The sequence below is a fragment of the Entelurus aequoreus genome, linkage group LG14 (assembly GCF_033978785.1).
Source record: "Entelurus aequoreus isolate RoL-2023_Sb linkage group LG14, RoL_Eaeq_v1.1, whole genome shotgun sequence".
In the NCBI taxonomy this organism is placed as follows: Eukaryota; Metazoa; Chordata; class Actinopteri; order Syngnathiformes; family Syngnathidae; genus Entelurus; species Entelurus aequoreus.
Window position 1 is genome coordinate 54,780,403 of NC_084744.1, and position 22,622 is coordinate 54,803,024.

General features: G+C 40.5%; 1 protein-coding gene across 1 annotated transcript in view; it reads left to right on the forward strand.

Moving 5' to 3' along the window:
• Positions 1 to 22,622, forward strand: part of LOC133664299 (MAGUK p55 subfamily member 7-like) — an 88,035-nt gene extending 65,413 nt beyond the window's left edge. Inside the window, exons 12-16 of the mRNA XM_062068807.1 lie at positions 11,276 to 11,356; positions 11,434 to 11,527; positions 11,709 to 11,817; positions 15,067 to 15,210; positions 22,274 to 22,622. Coding sequence (XP_061924791.1) covers positions 11,276 to 11,356; positions 11,434 to 11,527; positions 11,709 to 11,817; positions 15,067 to 15,210; positions 22,274 to 22,504 — 659 coding nt within the window. The 3' untranslated portion in view covers positions 22,505 to 22,622. The remainder of the gene's footprint in view (positions 1 to 11,275; positions 11,357 to 11,433; positions 11,528 to 11,708; positions 11,818 to 15,066; positions 15,211 to 22,273) is intronic.

Here is a 22,622-nt window from a genome sequence, read left to right on the forward strand (position 1 = left end):
AGGAAAGGAACCACCCGGGCTGTTCTAGGCGCATTTATCAACAACACCCAGAAACGCCGCCGGCTTCGCTGGGCTCAAGCTCATCTAAGATGGACTGATGCAAAGTGGAAAAGTGTTCTGTGGTGTGAGCAAATTTGCTGGGTCAAAAGCAAGCAAATACAGCAATGTTAATATTTGGTTACATGTCTACAAGCTTCTGGTAGAATTTTTGACCACTCCTCTTGACAAAATTGGTGCAGTTCAGCTAAATTTGTTGTTTTTTCTGACATGGACTTGTTTCTTCAGCATTGTCCACACGTTTAAGTTTCATCTGAACCACAGAACTTTCCTCCAGAAGGTCTCATCTTTGTCCATGTGATGTCAGATGAAACTAAAATGGAGCTGTTTGGCCACAATACCCGGCAATATGTTTGGAGGAGAAAAGGTGAAGCCTTTAATCCCAGGAACAAAATTCCTACCGTCAAGCATGGTGGTGGTAGTATTATGCTCAGGGCCTGTTTTGCTTCCAATGAGAGAGTAAATGGGACAATGAAAAAGGAGGATGTGGAGGACTCGCACCTCCGGGTTCCTCGGACCACCAATGACGGACATGACAGGCTTGACGGTTTGGAGATATTGTTTATTTTTCAATAAACCTCCTTTTCTGGTCGCTTTTCAGCACTCGCCTCTTCTGCCCGTCTCGCTCTTCCGGTCGCTTTTCAGCCTTCCGCATCTTCGTCTCCGTCTCGCTCTCGCTTCCGCTCGGGCTCGGGTTCGGGTTTGTTCTCGGCCATCCACTCCGACTTCACCAACCCCCTCCTTCCCGGCTGATGCCCTTTTATACAGTGACAGGTGATGAGACAACTGCGCCCAGGTGGGCCATCTACGCACCGCCTCGCAGCAGGTCCGCGGGCCACGCCTCCTCACAGAGGATTACCTCCAAATTCTTCAGGACAACCTAAAACCATCAGCCCGGAGGTTGGGTCTTGGGCGCAGTTGGGTGTTCCAACAGGACAATGACCCCAAACACACATCAAAAGTGGTAAAGGAATGGCTAAAATCAGGCTAGAATTGAGGTTTCAGAATGGCCTTCCCAAAGTATGTGGACAATGCTGAAGAAACAAGTCCATGTCAGAAACCCAACAAATTTAACTGAACTGCACCAATTTTGTCAAGAGGAGTGGTCAAAAATTCAACCGGAAGCTTGTGGATGGCTACCAAAAGCGCCTTATTGGCTGTTCTAAAAACCCCCCCGAGGACACCTCAATGATGGACGCTTTTGACCTCCCTCCCTCCTCAACGACACCTGGAGTCGAACTTTTGCTTGCATGCAGAACGGCCCCAGCCTATGAGCATTACATCATCACACCCAAGACAATGGGCACATACACACACACACCCCCCGTCCTCCACCCCACGCCTTCACCCCTGCTTGTTTCCCCTCGGGGTGATGGACGGCTGGCAGCGCTTCATAGCAGCAGTCGACCTCCAGGGCCCCAACTCCCCACCCTTTCTGTTGCGAGTCGTCGTGATTAAATGTAACGTGTTCATGTGTGCATTCCCACTCCAGACTAGGCCCCCTTAGGAGCCCAGTCTAGATTGTATTTTTTTACTCATCTTCTTCCCCAGCGTTTTACCTTTTTCTTATCTTTTACGCGGCGCCTTTGGCGACCCATCAGCGCTCCTGTTCTGTAACCCTGTCTAATCTTGAACGGGTTTGTGCTGAAAACATAGTTTCGTAGTACTTGTATGTATACTTTTGACCCAGCAGATTTGCTCACATTTTCAATAGACCCATAAAAAATTCATAAAAGAACCAAACTTCATGAATGTTTTTTGTGACCAACAAATATGTGCTCCAATCACTCTATCACAAAAAAATAAGAGTTGGAGAAATGATTGGAAACTCAAGACAGCCATGTAAACTTTTGACCACGACTGGATGTTCAGACTTTTGAACGTAACCCCCGGGCCTTTCCCGTCAGAACTACGTAAACACCGTCAGAATAGTTTGTGTTCTTTGAAGTCACCACCCCAGATTGGCTTCTCCGCCAATCCTGCAGGCCTGCTCTATGTACTTTTGAGCTCCGTCCCTCCCCAGGGAGTTTGCATTGGAGCTCTTTCCAACGTCATCCGGGCCCCGATGGAAACGCAACAACAAATCCAAACAGAAAACACGGAGGTCAATTGCATGGATCGGCAATAAAAACCCTCAAAAACTGGAGTAGTTAAACCAGCTAAAGAAGGCCGGAGGTCTTCATTAGGAAAAACAGAACCTGGATGCAGAACTAAAACAATATTCCATTGTGCCCTAGAACGGTGGTACCCAACCACCGGTACGGGGACCGGTACCGGTCCGTGACGCATTTGCTACCGGGCATTCACATAATTAATATGGTTTTCTAGACCAAAATTTTTATTGAAATTCTTCTTCTTCTTCTCCAGATTTTGGCGCGCTCTACCGTCCACTTTTCCAACCATTCCAATCGCGGGCTTTCCTTTGACAAATTCCCAGATTTCCCAGAATTCCGGGACATTTTTCCCATTCAAAACGAATTGGCCTTTTTTCAAACTTCCACCATTTCCTCATTTTTCACCGATTCAAACCATTCCACCTTCAACACATTCCACTCATCCTGGACATTGAAACTATCATTTTTTTCAAGTTTAAAAAAATTCCAGGAATTACCAGAATTTCCCTTTTTTGACCCCTTTTTCTGGCGACTACTCCTTCCACATTTTTCAACCCGTTTCAACCGTTTTACCGTCAAAACATTCCTCTTAATCAGGACAAAAAATGAAGTTGTTTTTCGAACTGGAAAAATTCCCGGTTTTCCCAAAATTCCAGGAATTCCTTAATAAAATTTTTTTTACTACTTCAACATTTCTCAACCGATTTGAAAAAATTCCAACACCAACCATTTCAACTCATTCAGAACATTCACTTTTTTTTTTGGCATTTTCCAAAAAACTCCCTCATTTTCCTGAAATTCCCATTGAAAAGAATGGGACATTTTTCAAAGTTCCACAATTCCCACTCAAACTGTTCCAACTTCAAAATATTCAGCCTGTTCAAGAATTGTGTGCTGTTCCCTTTCAAAAACTGTAAAAAAATCAATAAATAAAAATTCCCGGATTTCCAAGAATTCTCAGTTTTTAGGGACATTTTCCCAGGAATTCCCAGAATTACAGTTTTTTCAAACCCTTTTTTTACCCTTTTTTCTGGCGACTACTCCTTCCACATTTTTCAACCCGTTTCAACCGTTCTACCGTCAAAACATTCCTCTTAATCAGGACAAAAAATGAAGTTGTTTTTCGAACTGGAAAAATTCCCGGTTTTCCCGAAATTCCAGGAATTCCTCAATACCATTCCTCAATAAAAAAATGTTACTACTTCAACATTTCTCGACCGATTTGAAAAATTCCAACACCAACCATTTCAACTCATTCAGAACATTCACATTTTTTTGGGGCATTTTCCAAAAAACTCCGTCTTCTCCCGAAATCCCAATGAAAAGAATGGGACATTTTTCAAAGTTCCACAATTCCCACTCAAACCGTTCCAACTTCAAAATATTCAGCCTGTTCAAGAATTGTGTGCTCCCTTTCAAAAACTGTAAAAAAATCAATAAATAAAAATTCCCGGATTTCCAAGAATTCTCAGTTTTTAGGGACATTTTCCCAGGAATTCCCAGAATTACAGTTTTTTTCAAAACCTTTTTTTACCCTTTTTTCTGGCGACTACTCCTTCCACATTTTTCAACCTGTTTCAACCGTTCTACCGTCAAAACATTCCTCTTAATCAGGACAAAAAATGAAGTTGTTTTTCAAACTGGAAAAATTCCCGGTTTTCCCAAAATTCCAGGAATTCCTCAATACCATTACTCAATAAAAAAATGTTACTACTTCAACATTTCTCGACCGATTTGAAAAATTCCAACACCGACCATTTCAACTCATTCAGAACATTCACTTTTTTTTGGCATTTTCCAAAAATCCCCCTCTTTTTCCCGAAATTCCCATTGAAAAGAATGGGACATTTTTCAAAGTTCCACAATCCCCACTCAAACCGTTCCAACTTCAAAATATTCAACCTGTTCAAGAATTGTGTGCTCCCTTTCAAAAACTGTAAAAAAAAATTATAAATAAAAATTCCCGGATTTCCAAGAATTCTCAGTTTTTAGGGACATTTTCCCAGGAATTCCCAGAATTACAGTTTATTCAAACCCTTTTTTTACCTTTTTTTCTGGCAACTACTCCTTCCACATTTTTCAACCCGTTTCAACCGATCTACCGTCAAACATTCCTCTTAATCAGGACAAAAAACAAAGTTGTTTTTCGAACTGGAAAAAGTCCCGGTTTTCCCGAAATTCCTTGATACATTCCTCAATTAAAAATGTTACTACTTCAACATTTCTCGACCCATATGAAAAATTACAAAAAAAAAGATTTTAAATCATTTAGAAAATTCACATTTTTTTGGGACATTTTCCAAAAAAATCCCTCTTTTCCCGAAACCCCCAAATTTCCATGAAATTCCCATTGAAAAGAATAGGACATTTTTCAAAGTTCCACAATTCAACTTCAAAATATTCAGCCTGTTCAAGAATTGTGTGCTCCCTTTCAAAAACTGTTAAAAAAAATAATTCCCGGATTTCCAAGAATTCTCAGTTTTCAGGGACATTTTCCCCATTCCAAATGAATTATCCCTTTTTCACACTTCCACAATACCAACATTTTTCAACCGATTCAAACCATTCCACCTTCAACACATTCCACTCATCCTGGACATTGAAACTATCATTTTTTCAAGATCAAAAAAAATTCCATTTTTTTCAAACCCTTTTTTCTGGCGACTCCTTCCACATTTTTCAACCCGTTTCAACCGTTCTACCGTCAAAACATTCCTCTTAATCAGGACAAAAAATGAAATTGTTTATCGAACTGGAAAAATTCCCGGTTTTCCCGAAATTCCAGGAATTCCTCAATACCATTCCTCAATAAAAAAAAATTTACTACTTCAACATTTCTCGACCGATTTGAAAAATTCCAACACCAACCATTTCAACTCATTCAGAACATTCACATTTTTTGGGGGCATTTTCCAAAAAACTCCGTCTTCTCCCGAAATCCCAATGAAAAGAATGGGACATTTTTCAAAGTTCCACAATTCCCACTCAAACCGTTCCAACTTCAAAATATTCAGCCTGTTCAAGAATTGTGTGCTCCCTTTCAAAAACTGTAAAAAAATCAATAAATAAAAATTCCCGGATTTCCAAGAATTCTCAGTTTTTAGGGACATTTTCCCAGGAATTCCCAGAATTACAGTTTTTTCAAACCCTTTTTTTACCCTTTTTTCTGGCGACTACTCCTTCCACATTTTTCAACCCGTTTCAACCGTTCTACCGTCAAAACATTCCTCTTAATCAGGACAAAAAATGAAATTGTTTATCGAACTGGAAAAATTCCCGGTTTTCCCGAAATTCCAGGAATTCCTCAATACCATTCCTCAATAAAAAAAATTTACTACTTCAACATTTCTCGACCGATTTGAAAAATTCCAACACCAACCATTTCAACTCATTCAGAACATTCACATTTTTTTGGGGCATTTTCCAAAAAACTCCGTCTTCTCCCGAAATCCCAATGAAAAGAATGGGACATTTTTCAAAGTTCCACAATTCCCACTCAAACCGTTCCAACTTCAAAATATTCAGCCTGTTCAAGAATTGTGTGCTCCCTTTCAAAAACTGTAAAAAAATCAATAAATAAAAATTCCCGGATTTCCAAGAATTCTCAGTTTTTAGGGACATTTTCCCAGGAATTCCCAGAATTACAGTTTTTTTCAAACCCTTTTTTTACCCTTTTTTCTGGCGACTACTCCTTCCACATTTTTCAACCCGTTTCAACGTTTCTACCGTAAAAACATTCCTCTTAATCAGGACAAAAAATGAAGTTGTTTTTCGAACTGGAAAAATTCCCGGTTTTCCCGAAATTCCAGGAATTCCTCAATAAAAAAATGTTACTACTTCAACATTTCTTGACCGATTTGAAAAATTCCAACACCAACCATTTCAACTCATTCAGAACATTCACATTTTTTGGCATTTTCCATAAAACTCTCTCTTTTCCCGAAATCCCCAAATTTCCATGAAATTTCCATTGAAAAGAATGGGACATTTTTCAAAGTTCCACAATTCAACTTCAAAATATTCAGCCTGTTCAATAATTGTGTGCTCCCTTTCAAAAACTGTAAAAAAAAAAAAAAAAAAAATTCCTGAATTTCCAAGAATTCTCAGTTTTTAGGGACATTTTCCCCATTCCAAATGAATTATACATTTTTCACAATTCCAACATTTTTCAACCTATTCAAACCAATCCACCTTCAACACTCATCCACTCATCCTGGACATTGAAACTAAGTCTTTCCCAAGTTCCAAACCAAATTCCGGTTTTCCTGGAAAAGTCAAATGCGTCAACATTCAAAACATTCCAACATTCAAACTATTCTGGCATTCATACTGGGGACGGCGTGGCGCATTTGGGAGAGTAGCCGTGCCAGCAACCTGAGAGTTCCTGGTTCAATCCCCACCTTCTACAAACTAGAGCAAGACACTTCACCCTTGCTCCTGATGGGTTGTGGTTAGGGCCTTGCATGGCAGCTCCCGCCATCAGTGTGTGATTGGGTGAATGTGGAAATAGTATCAAAGCGCATTGAGTACCTTGAAGGTAGAAAAGCGCTATACAAGTATAACCCATTTACTACAATCCTTCTAGTTCATTCATAAACTACCGCATTTTCTTAACTTTCAGATTGTTGCCAAAGGCTAATTTTTTTTGCTGTTTTTATCTGCCACACGTAGAAAAAGCCGGTCCGTGAAAATAATGCATACGTTAAACCGGTCCCTGGGGGGAAAATGTTGGGGTAAGATTGGTGTAAATGACCCCAGGAGGAAGGTCAGTGGACAGTCTCCACATGGCCCGAAGTGGCTTTTCCCCGGGTCTTAAAAGGCTACTGTGAAAGCCATTAGCAGTGTAAGAGCGCAGAGTCCTAAAAACCTGATATTTTGTAATGTTGTGAGTCGGTCCAAGGCTGTGATGGAAAAGGCAGGTATGTCAGGAATCCCGCTTTCATACGGAGCTCCGAAGAGTCTGATGCAACCTAGGGCCGGACCAACCTCGTTTAAAGGAATATCCCAGATGCTACTCTGTGTGTGTGTGCGTGTGAGTGTGTGTGTGTGTGTGTGTTCACCCTGTACATCCTACACGGTAACGACACCGATACTACGTGACTTTGCAGATGTTGTATTTTTATGAGCAACTATGGATTTTCCAGTGGGTATACTGTATTAATCGCCGAAAAAAAACAGTCCGATCGTCCGTAGAATTTCTCAGACTGAAAACAGCATGAAATCAGAGCTCCGTCTGCCTGACTGTCTTAACCGTTTTTTTGGGGTTTTTTTTTTTTCTTCCACCCTGATGGCAAACACAGATGTAACATTCATTCAAAAGGCCCATGTGACGCAGGGCTTGTCATTGAGGATGTCATTAGTGCTCCCTGATACGATGAGTAATTACGCATGCAGTATATCACATATGCTGTGGACGCATGTGGAAAAGTAAATACATCTTGAGTGAATTAAGTCGTAATTCTGAACAACAAATGTCAACGTTGATCAAAGTTCGACTGAACAGTCTTTCTTGGAATCTGCTGCACATTAATGGGACAATATTTTGCGTAGTTGATCAAACAAACCAAAACAAAAATGTAAACTCACTCTGTTGACTTTTTGATGTTACGTTGATTTTTCCTGCATAAAAGTATGACTTTATTTGTGGTATTATGACACTTTTCCTGCTTTATTTTGTACCATTACACTGCAAAAAGTCAGTGTTCAAAAACAGGAAAAAAATTAAAGCTGCAAGCAGCGTTGGTCGGGCCCACATATTTGGCAGGTGCTAGTTGCTGAAGGATGTCAATCTATGAAATGTAGGTCTAAGTGAGACCTACATAGAGGTTTTTGTTTCATGTCTCTTAGACGTTCCTACCGGAAGTTACAAGCAGTTTTGTCTGTGTTTTCCTCCGAGGAGCAGTTTTGTCTGTGTTTTATTCCTAGGGGGCGCTAGAGCGCAATTTTGAGTTTTGGGGTTCTGTTTTTTTTTTATTAGATCGCAATTTCGGCCAGTCCTGATGTGTGTAAAAAGTTTGGTGAGTTTTGAAGTATTTTAAGGGGGTCAAATTACAGTTCAAAGAGGCAAAAATGAGTGTTTTTAGTCACTTTTTGTCTTGAAGGGGAAATTGCCAACTTCCTGTTGATTTTTGCCCGAAGTGATCCCTACATAGAGGTTTTTGTTTCATGTCTGTACGACATTTGTACTGGGAGTTAGAGGCAGAAGTCTTCCTAGGGGGCGCTGGAGCGCAGTTTTGATATTTGGGGTTAGGTTTTTTGACTAAAGAGTTTTGTTCGCGTTTTTTTTATGTGTGTGTCAAATTTGGTGAGTTTTGAAGCATGTTAAGGGGGGCAAAGTAGTGCGCAAAGCTGCGGAAAAATAATAATAATAATAATAATAATAAACCTTACAATAACAATAGGTCCTTTCGTCCCAATGCAAAAGGACTCCCGTTGGGATTCCTTTTACATGGGCCGTGCGGGCCCTAATAATACAAAAATGAGGGGTATTTTATTTGAACTAAGCAAAATTATCTGCCAATAAAACAAGAAAATTCGGCTTGTAAAGACTTTCCAAAACAAGTAAAATTAGCTAACCTCAATGAACCCAAAAATACCTTAAAATAAGTATATTCTCACTAATAAGTGCACTTTTCTTGGTATATAAAAAAACAAGAGACCTTTTTGCTCAATATGTTGAAAAATAAAATCTTAAATTAAGTAAATGCTAGTGCCATTATCTTGACATAATGATATGCGCTCGGCATCATGATTTTTTTTTCATGCTTGAAGTAAAACATTATTACTTTAAAAAAGTAGTTTTATACTCGTGAGTGTTGATGACACAGCTTTGCAACAGTTGATATTCTAGTTTCAAGCATGTTTTACTCAATATAGGTCATCAAATCTCAGCAACAAGCTGTAATATCTTACTGAGATCATTTAGGACCAAAACAGTTAAAACAAGTAAAACATTTAACATAAAATCTGCTTTGTGAGAAGAATTATCTTATCAGACAGAAAATAAGCAAATATCACCCTTATTTGAGAGATTTAATCGTACTTAGATTTCAGTTTTTGCAGTGTACCAGGTTTCTTTGCATAAAATTAGGATTTTTCTTTTAACTGTTACTTCTTTGACTTATTTAATAGAACCATTTTGTTCTAATAAAATACGAATTGTAAGATTATGACTTTATGCAAAACCCAAAAGCAGTGAAGTTGGCACATTGTGTAAATGGTAAATAAAAACAGAATACAATGATTTGCAAATCCTTTTCAACTTATATTCAATTGAATAGACTGCAAAGACAAGATATTTAATGTTCCAACTGGGAAACTTAATTTTTTTTGTGCAAATAATCATTAACTTGGAATTTAATGGCAGCAACACTTTGCAAAAAAGTTGGCCCAGGGGCATTTTTACCACTGTGTTACATGGCCTTTCCTTTTAACAACACTCAGTAAACGTTTGGGAACTGAGGAGACCAATTTTGTGAAGCTTTTCAGGGGGTAATTCGTAAATAAAAACAGAATACAATGATTTGCAAATCCTTTTCGACTTATATTCAATTGAATAGACTGCAAAGACAACATATTTAACGTTCGAACTGGAAAACTTTGTTATTTTTTGCAAATATGAGCTCATTTGGGAATTGACGCCTGCAACATGTTTCACAAAAGCTGGCACAAGTGGCAAAAAAGACTGAGAAAGTTGAGGAATGCTCATCAAACACTTACTTGGAACATCCCACAGGTGAACAGGCTAATTGGGAACAGGTGGGTGCCATGATTGGGTATAAAAGCCGCTTCCGTGAAATGCTCAGTCATTCACAAACAAGGACGGGGCGAGGGTCACCACTTTGTCAACAAATGCGTGAGCAAATTTTCCAACAGTTTAAGAACAACATTTCTCAACCAGCTATTGCAAGGAATTTAGGGATTTCACCGTCTACGGTCCGTAATATCATCAAAAGGTTCAGAGAATCTGGAGAAATTATTCCAGAGCCCGTGACCTTCAATCCCTCAAACGGAACTGCATCACAAACCGACATCAGTGTGTAAAGGATATCACCACATGGGCTCAGGAACACTTCAGAAAACCCCTGTCAGTAACAACAGTTGATCGCCACATCTGTAAGTACAAGTTACAACTCTTCTATGCAAAGCGAAAGCCATTTATCAACAACACCCAGAAACGCTGCCGGCTTCGCTGGGCCCAAGCTCATCTAAGATGGACTGATACAAAGTGGAAAAGTGTCCACGTTTCGAAATAGTTTTTGGAAACTGTGGACGTCGTGTCCTCCGGACCAATAAGGAAAAGAACCATCCGGATTGTTCTAGGCGCAAAGTGTAAAAGCCAGCATGTGTGATGGTATGGGGGTGTATTAGTGCCCAAGACATGGGTAACTTACACATCTGTGAAGGCACCATTAATGCTGAAAGGTACATACAGGTTTTGGAGCAACATATGTTGCCATCCAAGCAACGTTATCATGGACGCCCCTGCTTATTTCAGCAAGACAATGCCAAGCCACGTGTTACAACAGCATGGCTTCATAGTAAAATAATTTGGGTACTAGACTGGCCTGACTGTAGTCCAGACCTGTCTCCCATTGAAAATGTGTGGCGCAATATGAAGCATCTCTAAGTGGAAGTTAAAACTCTACTATGAAAGCGAAAGCCATTTATCAACAACACCCGGAAACGCTGCCGGCTTCGCTGGGCCCGAGCTCATCTAAGATAGACTGATGCAAAGTGGAAAAGTGTTCTGTGGTCTGACGAGTCCACATTTCAATTTTTTTTTTGGAAACTGTGCACGTCGTGTCCTCCGGACCAAAGAGGAAAAGAACCATCCGGATTGTTCTAGGCGCAAAGTTGAAAAGCCAGCATCTGTGATGGTATGGGGGTGTATTAGTGCCCAAGACATGGGTAACTTACACATCTGTGAAGGCGCCATTAATGCTGAAAGGTACATACAGGTTTTGGAGCAACGTATGTTGCCATCCAAGCAATGTTATCATGGACGCCCCTGCTTATTCACTGGTTTTGGATTTTGTATGATGTATATATATATATATTTTATTTTTTTTACGACATAAAAACCTTGTGTTCTCTGTCTTGAGGCCCCAGCGGTGTTGGAGTGAACGAACTGAAGCGAAGGCTCCTGATCTCAGATCCGGACCTCTACGGTGTAACTGTACCATGTAAGGCAATAAGACAACCTTGTCACTTTTTTCCTCCTGTAAGCCATTTAACTGTTAGGGCCGTTCTACCCTTTCAGACACCACCCGTGAGAAGAGAAGCCAAGAGACAGAAGGACTGGATTATCATTTTGTATCGGTCCTCAAATTCGAGGAGGACATTCTCAACCACAGGTACATGTGCGGGTTTCCTCCACTGCGTCGTTAAAATGTAGTCCGACATGTGTTCTGGTCATTCTATACCATTCAAGTCTAGTTTTGAAAGGAAAGTCCGCCGTCTCTGCCATTATTTCATTATTTTTTTTCAGTCCTGGCTTTTATGTCCTTGTCTGCCCCCGTTAATGTCTGCCTTTAGGTTTATAGACTATGGGAGATACAGAGGCCACTACTATGGAACAAGTCTGGACTCAGTTCGCCGGGTGTTGGCCGAGGGCAAAGTGTGCCTCCTGGACCTGAACCCTAGTGTGAGTACAAGGACGGGATGTTTACAGTAAAAAAATAATAATAAGTAATACAAATTTTTTTTTTTAAAAAGGCCGTAATCTGTTTGTAAGCGTCTTTGTTTACATTTTTTTCCCCATAGGAATAAGGAAATAAAAATAGGGTTAAAGGGGAACTGCACTTTTTGGGGATAAATGAATGGAATGGAGAAACAATACCACTGTTTTTAGAGGTAAAATTAAAGCAACAGAGCTGTCAGATTTGTTTTTTGTTTTTTACTGTAACGAGGGCAAAGTGTGCCTCCTGGACCTGAACCCTAGTGTGAGTACAAGGATGGGATGTTTACAGTAAAAAAATTATTATAAGTAATACAAATTTTTTTTTAAAAAGGCCGTAATCTGTCTGGAAAATCACTCACGTTGGAATATTGTGAGTTATCGAAGTACATAGTTTTCAAAGTGGAGGCGTCTTTGTTTAGATTTTTTTCCCCATAGGAATAAGGAAATAAAAATAGGGTTAAAGAGGAACTGCACTTTTTGGGGATAAATGAATGGAATGGAGAAACAATACCACTGTTTTTAAAGGTAAAATTCAAGCAACAGAGCTGCCAGATTTGTTGTTTTTTTTTTTTACTGTAACGAGGGCAAAGTATGCCTCCTGGACCTGAACCATAGTGTGAGTACAAGGACGGGATGTTTACAGTAAAAAAATAATAATAAGTAATAAAACATTTTTTTTTTTAAAAGGCCGTAATCTGTCTAGAAAATCACTCACGTTGGAATATTGTGAGAGTTATCGAAGTAAATAGTTTTCAAAATGGAGACGTCTTTGTTTAGATTTTTTTCCCCATAGGAATAAGGAAATAAAAAATAGGGTTAACTGCACTTTTTGGGGATAAATGAATGGAATGGAGAAACAATACCACTGTTCTTAGAGGTAAAATTAAAGTAACAGAGCTGCCAGATTTGTTTTGTTTTTTACAGTAACAAGGCCAAAGTGTCCCTCCTGGACCTGAACCATAGTGTGAGTACAAGGACGGGATGTTTACAGTAAAAAAATAATAATAAGTAATACAAATTTTTTTTTCAAAAAAAGGCCGTAATCTGTCTGTAAGCGTCTTTGTTTAGATTTTTTTCCCCATAGGAATAAGGAAATAAAAATAGGGTTAAAGGGGAACTGCTCTTTTTGGGGATAAATGAATGGGATGGAGAAACAATACCACTGTTTTTAGAGGTAAAATTCAAGCAACAGAGCTGCCAGATTTGTTTTGTTTTTTACAGTAACAAGGGCAAAGTGTCCCTCCTGGACCTGAACCTTAGTGTGAGTACAAGGACGGGATGTTTACAGTGAAAAAATAATAAGTAATACTTTTTTTTTTTTTTAAAAGGCCGTAATCTGTCTGGATTATCACTCAAATTGGAATATTGTGAGAGTTATCGAAGTAAATATTTTTCAAAGTGGAGGCGTCTTTGTTTAGATTTTTTTTTCCCCATAGGAATAAGGAAATAAAAATAGGGTTAAAGGGGAACTTCACTTTTTTGGGGGTAAATGGAATGGAATGGAGAAACAACACCACTGTTTTTAGAGGTAAAATTCAAGCAACAGAGCTGCCAGTTTTTTTTGTTTTTTTTACTGTAACAAGGGCAAAGTGTGCCTCCTGGACCTGAACCCTAGTGTGAGTACAAGGTCGGGATGTTTACAGTAAAAAAATAATAAGTAATAAAACTTTTTTTTTTTTTAAAGCCCGTAATCTGTCTGGAAAATCACTCACGTTGGAATATTGTGAGAGTTATCGAAATAAATAGTTTTCAAAGTGGAGACGTCTATGTTTAGATTTTTTTCCCCATAGGAATAAGGAAATAAAAATAGGGTTAACTGCACTTTTTGGGGATAAATGGAATGGAATGGAGAAACAATACCACTGTTTTTAGAGGTAAAATTCAAGCAACAGAGCTGCCAGGTTTTTTTTTTGTTTTTTTTTACTGTAACGAGGGCAAAGTGTGCCTCCTGGAGCTGAACCCTAGTGTGAGTACAAAGACGAGATGTTTACAGTAAAATAATAATAAGTAATAAACATTTTTTTAAAAAGGCCGCAATCACTCACGTTGGAATATTGTGAGAGTTATCGAAGTTCCATTGGCAGCAAAACAGGCCCAGAGCATAATACTACCACCACCGTGCTTGACGGTAGGCATGGTGTTCCTGGGATTAAAGGCCTCACCTTTTCTACTCCAAACATATTGCTGGGTATTGTGGCCAAACAGCTCCATTTTTGTTTCATCTGACGATAGAACTTTCCTCCAGAAGGTCTTATCTTTGTCCATGTGACGTCAGGTGAAACCAAAATGGAGCTGTTTGGCCACAATACCCAGCAATATGTTTGGAGTAGAAAAGGTGAGGCCTTTAATCCCAGGAACACCATGCCTACCGTCAAGCATGGTGGTGGTAGTATTATGCTCTGGGCCTGTTTTGCTGCCAATGGAACTGGTGCTTTACAGAGAGTAAATGGTAAAAGAATGGCTAAATCAGGCTAGAATTAAGATTTTAGAAGGGCTTTCCCAAAGTCCTGACTTAAACGTGTGGACAATGCTGAAGAAACAAGTCCATGTCAGGAAAAACAACAAATTTAGCTGAACTGCACCAATTTTGTCAAGAGGAGTGGTCAAAAATTCAAGCAGAAGCTTGTGGATGGCTACCAAAAGCGCCTTATTGCAGTGAAACTTGCCAAGGGACATGTAAACAAATATTAACATTGCTGATTTGGTCACATTTTCAGTAGACCCATAATAAATTCATAAAATAACTTCATGAATGTTTTTTGTGACCAACAAGTATGTGCTCCAATCACTCTGTCACAAAAAAATAAGAGTTGTAGAAATGATTGGAAACTCAAGACAGCCATGACTTTGTTCTTTACAAGTGTATGTCAACTTTTGACCAAGACTGTACATAAGATGTGTAATTGTAAATAATGTTAATGAGATTAATCCATAATAAAATTCCCTTTAAGAGAAAAGTAACTTTTTAATTAAAAAAAAAAGGTGTTATTTATTGAAAAACAACCCAAAAATGGTTCATAATTTTGACAACCCAGAAATTAACTTATAACCCAAAAAATGATTGCTCTTCATAAAAATAACTCAACCCAACACTCGCAACTCATAAATTAGGTTATCAAAATAGCCCAGCATTTTTTAAAGTGTGCACTCGACTGCTACTTTAAAGACTAACTGAATAACGTTACAAATTGTCTTTTTTTTTCTCCCGTCCAGAAGCTGAAGCGCATCTACACGTTTGAATTCAAGCCGTACGTGGTTTTTGTGAAGCCGCCGCGGGCGGAGGAGTTGCGCCTCAGCAGGAGGAGAGCCAAAACCCTCAGCGATGAAGAGGACTCGAACCAAGTCAGGATGTTCTCAGTAAGTACTAGTAGACGACAAACACGCGGAACTACATATTTACTTGCCTTGGTGGTGTTCGTGGGACCTGGCAACATGATCACACATACAGTCGCGATAAAAAGTTGACATACACTTGTAAAGAACATAATGTCTACAACTCTTATTTTTTTGTGATAGTGATTGGAGCACATACTTGTTGGTCACAGAAAAACATTCATGAAGTTTGGTTCTTTTATGAATTTATTATGGCAAAACAGCTCAATTTTTGTTTAATCTCGCATCACATGGACAAAGATAAGACCTTCTGGAGGAAAGTTCTGTGGTCGGATGAAACACAAATTGAGCTGTTTGGCCACAATACCCAGCGATATGTTTGGAGGAGAAAAGGTGAGGCCTTTAATCCCAGGAACACCATACCTACCGCCAAGCATGGTGGTGGTAGTATTATGCTCTGGGCCTGTTTTGCTGCCAATGGAACTGGTGCTTTACAGAGAGTAAATGGGACAATGAAAAAAGGAGGATTACCTTCAAATTCTTTAGGACAACCTTAAATCAATAGCCCGGAGGTTGGGTCTTGGGCGCAGTTGGGTGTTCCAACAGGACAATGACCCCAAACACACATCAAAAGTGGTAAAGGAATGGCTAAATCAGGCTAGAATGAAGGTTTTAGAATGGCCTTCCCAAAGTCCTGACTTAAACGTGTCGGACAATGCTGAAGAAACAAGTCCATGTAAAAAAAAAACAAATCATAATATGCAACATCACATGGACAAGATAAGACCTTCTGGAGGAAAGTTCTGTGGTCAGATGAAGCAAAAATTGTTTGGCCACAATACCCAGCAATATGTTTGGAGGAGAAAAGGTGAGACCTTTAATCCCAGGAACACTACACCTACCGCCAAGCATGGTGGTGGTAGTATTATGCTCTGGGCCTGTTTTGCTGCCAATGGAACTGGTGCTTCAAATGGGACAATGAAAAGGAGAATTACCTCCAAATTCTTCAGGACAACTGAGTCTTGGGCACAGTTGGGTGTTCCAACAGGACAATGACCCCAAACACACATCAAAAGTGGTAAAGGAATGGCTAAATCAGGCTACAATGAAGGTTTTAGAATGGCCTTCCCAAAGTCCTGACTTAAACGTGTGGACAATGCTGAAGAAACAACTCCATGTCAGAAAACCAACACATCATATATATGCAACATCAGATGGACAAAGATAAGACCTTCTGGAGGAAAGTTCTGTGGTCAAATTAAACAAAAATGGAGCTATTTGGCCACAATACCCAGCAATATGTTTGGAGGAGAAAAGGTGAGGCCTTTAATCCCAGGAACACCATGCTTACCGTCAAGCATGGTGGTGGTTATTATGCTCTGGGCCTGTTTTGCTGCCAATGGAACTGGTGCTTCAAATAGGACAATGGAAAGGAGGATTACCTCCAAATTCTTCAGGACAACTGGGTCTTGGGCACAGTTGGGTGTTCCAACAGGACAATGACCCCAAACACACATCAAAAGTGGTAAAGGAATGGCTAAATCAGGCTAGAATGAAAGTTTTAGAATGGCCTTCCCAAAGTCCTGACTTAAATGTGTCGGACAATGCTGAAGAAACAAGTCCATGTCAGAAAACCAACAAATCCTAATATGCAACATCACATGGACAAAGATAAGACCTTCTGGAGGGAAGTTCTGTGGTCGGATGAAACAAAAATGTAGCTGTTTGGCCACAATACCTAGCAATAGGTTTGGAGGAGAAAAGGTGAGGCCTTTAATCCCAGGAACACCAAACCTACCGCCAAGCATGGTGGTGGTAGTATTATGCTCTGGGCCTGTTTTGCTGCCAATGGAACTGGTGCTTTACAGAGAGTAAATGGGACAATGGAAAAAAGGAGGATTACCTCCAAATTCTGACATTTCAAGTACTTTTTGTGGCATGCTGATAAACATCTGTGCTTGTTCATGCTCCTCCGAACAAGCTCACATGTTCCACTCCGCCTATGTTTTGTGGAAAGAACGCATGCAAGGTCACTTAAGTCCATCTGGCCCCTCAGTGTTTGACCTGGCTGCCCACGTTGCCCCTTGTTAAAACCCCATGAGGTCCCACACCTGCGTTTGCTGCGTGGTTGGAGGTTGGATAGTCCATGTCATGTAAGTCCAGCCTGTGTCCCGGATCATGTTTTGTTATTTTCTGTTACTTTTGGACTCCCTAAAGGCCTACTGAAACCCACTACTACCGACCACGCAGTCTGATAGTTTATATATCAATGATGAAATCTTAACATTGCAACACATGCCAATACGGCCGGGTTAACTTATAAAGTGCAATTTTAAAATTCCTGCTAAACGTCCGGTTGGAAACGTCTATGTATGATGACGTATGCGCGTGACGTCACGTCACCATACAAACTGCTCTGTTTTCATCGAACAATTCCACAGTATTCTGGACATCTGTGTTGGTGAATCTTTTGCAATTTGTTTAATGGACATTGGAGACTGCAAAGAAGAAAGTTGTAGGTGGGATCGGTGTATTAGCGGCTGGCTGCAGCAACACAACCTCCTTGTGTTGTGTTTGAGCTGGATAGCAGACGCGCTACCGTGAGTACAGCTTTGGCTTCCAAACATTTAATCGCTTGCCCGTACGTGCGTGTCGCTATGTGCATGTCACGTACGTAACTTTGGGGAAATATATGTTTCTTGCCGACTCTGATGGCGGCCGGGGTGTCGTCAAAAGCTACAACGCCCGCCGCCGCCGCCGCTCCGTAGTTAGCTTCAATTGTTAAGCTTCGCCAAGCTGGAAATTATTAACCATGTATTTACATGTTCATGGTTTAATAGTATTGTTGATCTTCTGTCTATCCTTCCAGTCAGGGTTTTTTTTAAATTTTGTTTCTATCTGCATTTGAGCCTGATGCTATCACGTTAGCTCCGTAGCTAAGTTAGCTTCAATTTTTTAGCTTCGCAAAGCTGGAAATTATTAACCGTGTATTTACATGTTCATGGTTCAATAGTATTGTTGATCTTCTGTCTATCCTTCCAGTCAGGGTTTTTTTTAATTTTGTTTCTATCTGCATTTGAGCCCGATGCTATCACGTTAGCTCCGTAGCTAAAGTGCGTCAACGATGTATTGTCGTGGATATAAAAGTCACTGTGAATGTCCATTTCGCGTTCTCGACTCTCATTTTCAAGAGGATATAGTATCCGAAGTGGTTTAAAATACAAATCCGTGATCCACAATAGAAAAAGGAGAAAGTGTGGAATCCAATGAGCCCTTGTACCTAAGTTACGGTCAGAGCGAAAAAAGATACACCCTGCACTGCCTCTCTAGTCCTTCACTCTAACGTTCCTCATCCACGAATCTTTCATCCTCGCTCAAATGAATGGGGTAATCGTCGCTTTCTCGGTCCGAATCTCTCTCGCTCCATTGTAAACAACGGGGAATTGTGAGGAATCCTTCCTCCTGTGACGTCACGCTACTTCCGGTTTAAACAAGGCTTTTTTTTATCAGCGACCAAAAGTTGCGAACTTTATCGTCGTTGTTCTATACTACATCCTTTCAGAAATGATCAAGTATGACACATAGAATGGATCTGCTATCCCCGTTTAAATTTTTAAAAAATCATTTCAGTAGGCCTCTAAGTTCCTGTTTTGTGCACCTCTGGGTTTGTTTTGGTTTCCATGGGGATTAACTGGGTTCACCTGCCTCTGGTTAGTGGTCGGCACGCTCACCTGCAGTCTACCACAAATCAGAGAGCTATTTTTTCACCTCTCTCCCCACACTCGCCCTGGCTTCTTTGTTTGCTTCATGCAACAATTACGTTTGTAGTTCTTGTCTCCGAGTTTATGCTTCCTGTGCTAAGAGTTAACCTTGGCTTCCCACGATTTCCTTCTGCTTGTTTTGTGGTTTTGGTACGTGTTTAATTTTGAAGATTAAATCATGTTCCTACCTGCAAGTCCTGTCCGGAGTCGTCCGTTTGCATCCCGGGGGAACAAACCTCACAATAAGTTGCAACCCGGTCGTAACAGCCTGCTTTAACAATTTGGATCTTACAAAACACCAAGAACCTACTAAGATCCCAAATAACCAGCGCTCAACTATAAAATTGCGTGCACCGTATTTTTCGGACTATAAGGCGCACTTTCATTTTCTCAAAAATCGACAGTGCGCCTTATAACCCGGAGCGGAATAATTCTGGTTGTGGATGCCGACCTCAAAGCAATTTTATTTGGTATGTGGTGTAATGATAAGTGTGACCAGTAGATGGCAGTCACACATAAGAGACACGAGCGGACTGCAGGATGACGCTGATAAACAACACCACAACTTTAAACGTTTCATTGAGAATATAGAACATTACACACGGCGATCAAAAATCTGTCAAAATGTTTTTAGTACGACTTTGGTAAGCTATGAAGCCACACCGCTTGATGGATTGTCAACATACAAGTATTATTATGGTGTGTGTATAAGGACCGCAAAATGGCACCTATTAGCAGACTTATTATCTGCCGTTTTGTAGGGGTAGCAGGGGGGTGTATATTTTAGCGTCCCGGAAGACTTAGTGCTGCAAGGGATTCTGGGTATTTGTTCTGTTGTGTTTATGTTGTGTTACGGTGCGGATGTTCTCTCGAAATGTGTTTGTCATTCTTGTTTGGTGTGGGTTCACAGTGCGGCGCATATTTGTAACAGTGTTAAAGTTGTTTCTACGGCCACCCTCAGTGTGACCTGTATGGCTGTTGACCAAGTATGCATTGCATTCACTTGTGTGTGTGTGAAAAGCCGTAGATATTATGTGACTGGGCCGGTACGCAAATGCAGTGCCTTTAAGGTTTATTGGCGCTCTGTACTTCTCCCTACGTCCGTGTACACAGCGGCGTTTTAAAAAGTCATACATTTTACTTTTTGAAACCGATACAGATAATTTCCGATATTGCAATTCAAAGCATTTATCGGCCGATAATATCGGCAGTCCGATATTATCGGACATCTCTACTTTTGGCTTTTTGTGCCATCCATTTGCCTTTTTAAAGCATTGCATGGATTCAGTGCCTCCATGGAAATGCCCCCCTCTACCTCAAATAACTACTCACCCCCAAATCCTACACACGACACCTCCGCTCCGGACAGGCTAACCTCCTCCAACCTCGAGGACAAAGCTACAAACAATGGGAGACCGGGCTTTCGGCTCCGCCGCTCCCAGTCTGTGGAACGCTCTCCCTTTGATTGATTGAGACTTTTATTAGTAGGTTGCACAGTGAAGTACATATTCCGTACAATTGACCACTAAATGGTAACACCCGAATAAGTCGGGGTCCACTTAAATTGATTCATGATACAGATATATACTATCATATATACTATCATCATAATAAAGTCATCACACAAGATAATCACATTGAATTATTTACATTATTTACAACCAGGGGTGTGGAGGGGGGGGGTGGGATATGGACATCAAGTAGTGGGGAGAGAGAGAGAGAGAGAGAGAGAGAGAGAGAGAGAGAGAGAGAGAGAGAGAGAGAGAGATCAGAAGGCATAAGAAAAAGTATCTGCATTTGATTGTTTACATTTGATTATTAGCAATCCGGGGAGGGTGTTAGTTTAGGGTTGTAGCTGCCTGGAGGTGAACTTTTATTGCGGTTTTGAAGGAGGATAGAGATGCCCTTTCTTTTATACCTGTTGGGAGCGCATTCCACATTGATGTGGCATAGAAAGAGAATGAGTTCAGACCTTTGTTAGTTCGGAATCTGGGTTTAACGTGGTTAGTGGAGCTCCCCCTGGTGTTGTGGTTATGGCGGTCATTTACGTTAAGGAAGTAGTTTGACATGTACTTCGGTATCAGGGATGTGTAGCGGATTTTATAGACTAGGCTCAGTGCAAGTTGTTTAACTCTGTCCTCCACCTTGAGCCAGCCCACTTTAGAGAAGTGGGTAGGAGTGAGGTGGGATCTGGGGTGGAGGTCTGGAAGTAACCTGACTAGCTTGTTCTGAGATGTTTGGAGTTTAGATTTGAGGGTTTTGGAGGTGCTAGGGTACCAGGAGGTGCATGCGTAATCGAAAAAGGGTTGAATGAGAATTCCCGCCAGAATCCTCAAGGTGCTTTTGTTGACCAGAGAGGAAATTCTGTAGAGAAATCTCGTTCATTGGTTAACCTTTCTGATTACCTTGGTTGCCATTTTATCACAGGAAAGGTTAGCCTCTAGAATGGAACCTAGGTAGGTGACCTCATCTTTCCTGGTGATAACAATGTAACCCACTTTTATGGTGAAGTCATTGACTTTCTTAAGTTTGATGTGGGACCCAAACAGGATGGATTCTGTTTTACCCAAGTGTATGGATAGCTTGTTGTCAGCGAGCCAGGTGCAAGTTCTACAGAGCTGACCACCTGAGGGCACCACAGACTGTGGATGCTTTTAAAAAAGGCTTAAAAACCCTTCTTTTTTTTAAAAAACCTTTTTTTGTTTTAGATATATGCATACTAGTTTTAGCTATTTGGCTGCTCTAGTTTTTATTTTTATATATTTTTTTAATTATCTTTTTATTTGTATTTTACTTTTTTTTAATACACTGTAGCACTTTGAGGTTGTTTACTCAATGTAAAGTGCTTTTTACAAATAAAATCTATTATTATTATTATTATTATTCGATTCTTTAAGATGTCAATAAACTTCTCAATCAATTAAAGCCAGGGGCCAAACAATACAATTCTGCTTGGGGCCCCCATTTAGTGGCCCTGATGTCAGATTCCATGTGTTTTCTACTCAGAATTGGGCCACAAGGGAGCAATACAATGAGAATCATCTCAGACTGGACCACGTAAGTCCGGTTTAAGGCCTGACATGCTCACACTCAGCAAGTAAGAAGCGTGTGCTGCACGTTCCAGCTCAGTGGTTATGTGCTTCTTTTCCACATGCTGATACAGTAGTTTGCAGTACATGCAGCGTTTTCTACAACGACTTCCTGCCGGATGTTATGTTCACCTTCAGACCGCGCCGTCTCCTTTATTATTCTGTCAGTAAACGGAGCTACTGACAAGCCGGTCTATTATTTTAATACTAAGTAAAGTGTTTTTTTCTTGTTGGCAGGAGGAAGATTTTGAGGACATGATTCATTCGGCCCAAACCATGGAAGCCCAGCACGGCCACATGTTTGACGAGGTGATCGTTAACGGGGACATCGCCACGGCCTTCAGGGAGCTCAAGGCGGACCTCCGGCGTGTGGAAGAGGCGGAGGTGCGCTGGATTCCTGCAGAGTGGCTTCGCCTCTCACCGGTCATGGCGAGGAGGAGTTGTGGACTTCTGGCCGGATGGATTTGAACTTTACATGGACGCCGCAGAAAAATGGTGTATTTCAACATCGCCGCTTTTTGGAGGATTTAAAAAAAAAATTATTTCATTTAATTTATTTTTTTTATGACATTGGTTATTTCTATAA